The following is a 1,364-nucleotide window of genomic DNA, read 5'->3' as shown; positions in this document are numbered from 1 at the left end:
TTTGTAAAAAAAAAAAAAACGAAAACAAAAACAAAAACCGACTTCAAGGCTTCTATCATTTTAACCAAAACCAGCAGGAGGAAAACACCCAAAGTTTATACTTGTGCAGATTTCTGGGTTCCAGAACGGTCTTCCCTGCTCCTCCTGGTTGCTACTTTTACAAGAAAACTTTGCTCCCACCACAAGCACCCTCCCTGCCACAGCACACAGACTCGGTCACCAGGAGGGGCAAAGGAGAAGCGCGACCCTGAACACACAGGCTGGGGTGGCCAAAGCCTAAGCACCACTTAACATTCTCGTGGGGCCAATAAACTCGTCCTGTGAGCGAGCGCCCAGCAGCACGGGCCCGACAGAGGACGGCAGCCCTGCTGTGCGCGCCAAGAAGCTGATCACAGGACAGGCCCCGCCACCTGCCCACTGGGGTCACGACGTGAGAGGCGGTGCTCGTGCCCCGGCGCCCCGAGCCTACCGTGTTGTCCCTCTTGCTGTAGGTGACGTTCAGCTGCAGCCCCATGCTGGCCAGCAGGCAGGTCCCGTTGGCGCCGCTCACGTTGTACTTGTGCACCGAGGGGCTCTCCGGCGAGGGGGGTGGCGAGGGGCGGGGCGGCGGCGGCGCAGTGGTTGGGAAAGGCCCGTCTTGCTCACAGCGTGTCTCTGGAGGGAAGAGTGGGAAGGGAGGCAAAGCCTGAGCGCCTCAGAGCCGCCCGCTGGGAGCCCTGTCAGTGTCCGGCCGCCACACCCGCGCAACGGGCTCTCTCGGCCAGCACCCCTCCGGAGGTGCGGGGCAGCGGCCTGCGGTCCCCCAGGGCCGCCTCCACTCCTGCCACCGCCTCGCGGCTCTACCCGGACTCACAGAGCGTCCCCTTCTGTACGACAAACCTCCTTCCTGTGAAGCACTTACAGCCTGAACCCCGTCACCTGCTGCTCACACACACACAGTTCAACAGCCTCCACTGGGCTGCACACCAGGCGTGGTGCTGGAGACCACACGGGAGCGGGCGGGGCGCATGCGCACACGCACACAAACGCACACGCGACAAAGATGCGGTATCCACAAGGTGCTCGTGGGAGAGAAGCCCAGGAGGCCCTTACAGGGAGGAGTGTCAGGGGGGCAGTCCCTGAGGGACAGGTCCCATCGGCTGGAGTTATTTGGAGCAAGGTGGGTGGTGAAGGCACCTGCACCCTCATGCAGGGAGAAGGCCCAGGAGGCGTGAGTGAAAATTCCTCAGAAAGACACAACACCCAGGAGTGAGGGAAGCTTGGACAGGACAGGCCTTGGCAGAGGGTCATGGTTGCGGGGAGGGAAGAGGGCACGGGGAGGGGGGCAGGGGGAGTGAAGGGGGGCACATGGGAGGGGAGAGGGC

The 1,364-nt window shown here is 62.4% G+C and overlaps 1 protein-coding gene across 2 annotated transcripts in view; it reads right to left on the bottom strand.

The window, feature by feature from the left end:
* LAMP1 (lysosomal associated membrane protein 1) overlaps window positions 1-1,364 on the bottom strand; it is a 19,479-nt gene that overhangs the window by 4,701 nt on the left and 13,414 nt on the right. For both annotated transcript variants that reach the window (XM_039226647.1, XM_039226648.1), the window contains exon 5: window positions 470-654. In XM_039226647.1, the coding sequence (XP_039082578.1) occupies window positions 470-654 (185 nt within the window). The remainder of the gene's footprint in view (window positions 1-469; window positions 655-1,364) is intronic.

The sequence above is a fragment of the Hyaena hyaena genome, unplaced genomic scaffold, assembly GCF_003009895.1.
Source record: "Hyaena hyaena isolate Hyena2069 unplaced genomic scaffold, ASM300989v1 scaffold_22, whole genome shotgun sequence".
NCBI lineage: Eukaryota > Metazoa > Chordata > Mammalia > Carnivora > Hyaenidae > Hyaena > Hyaena hyaena.
This window is presented reverse-complemented; position numbering and strand designations above follow the sequence as displayed.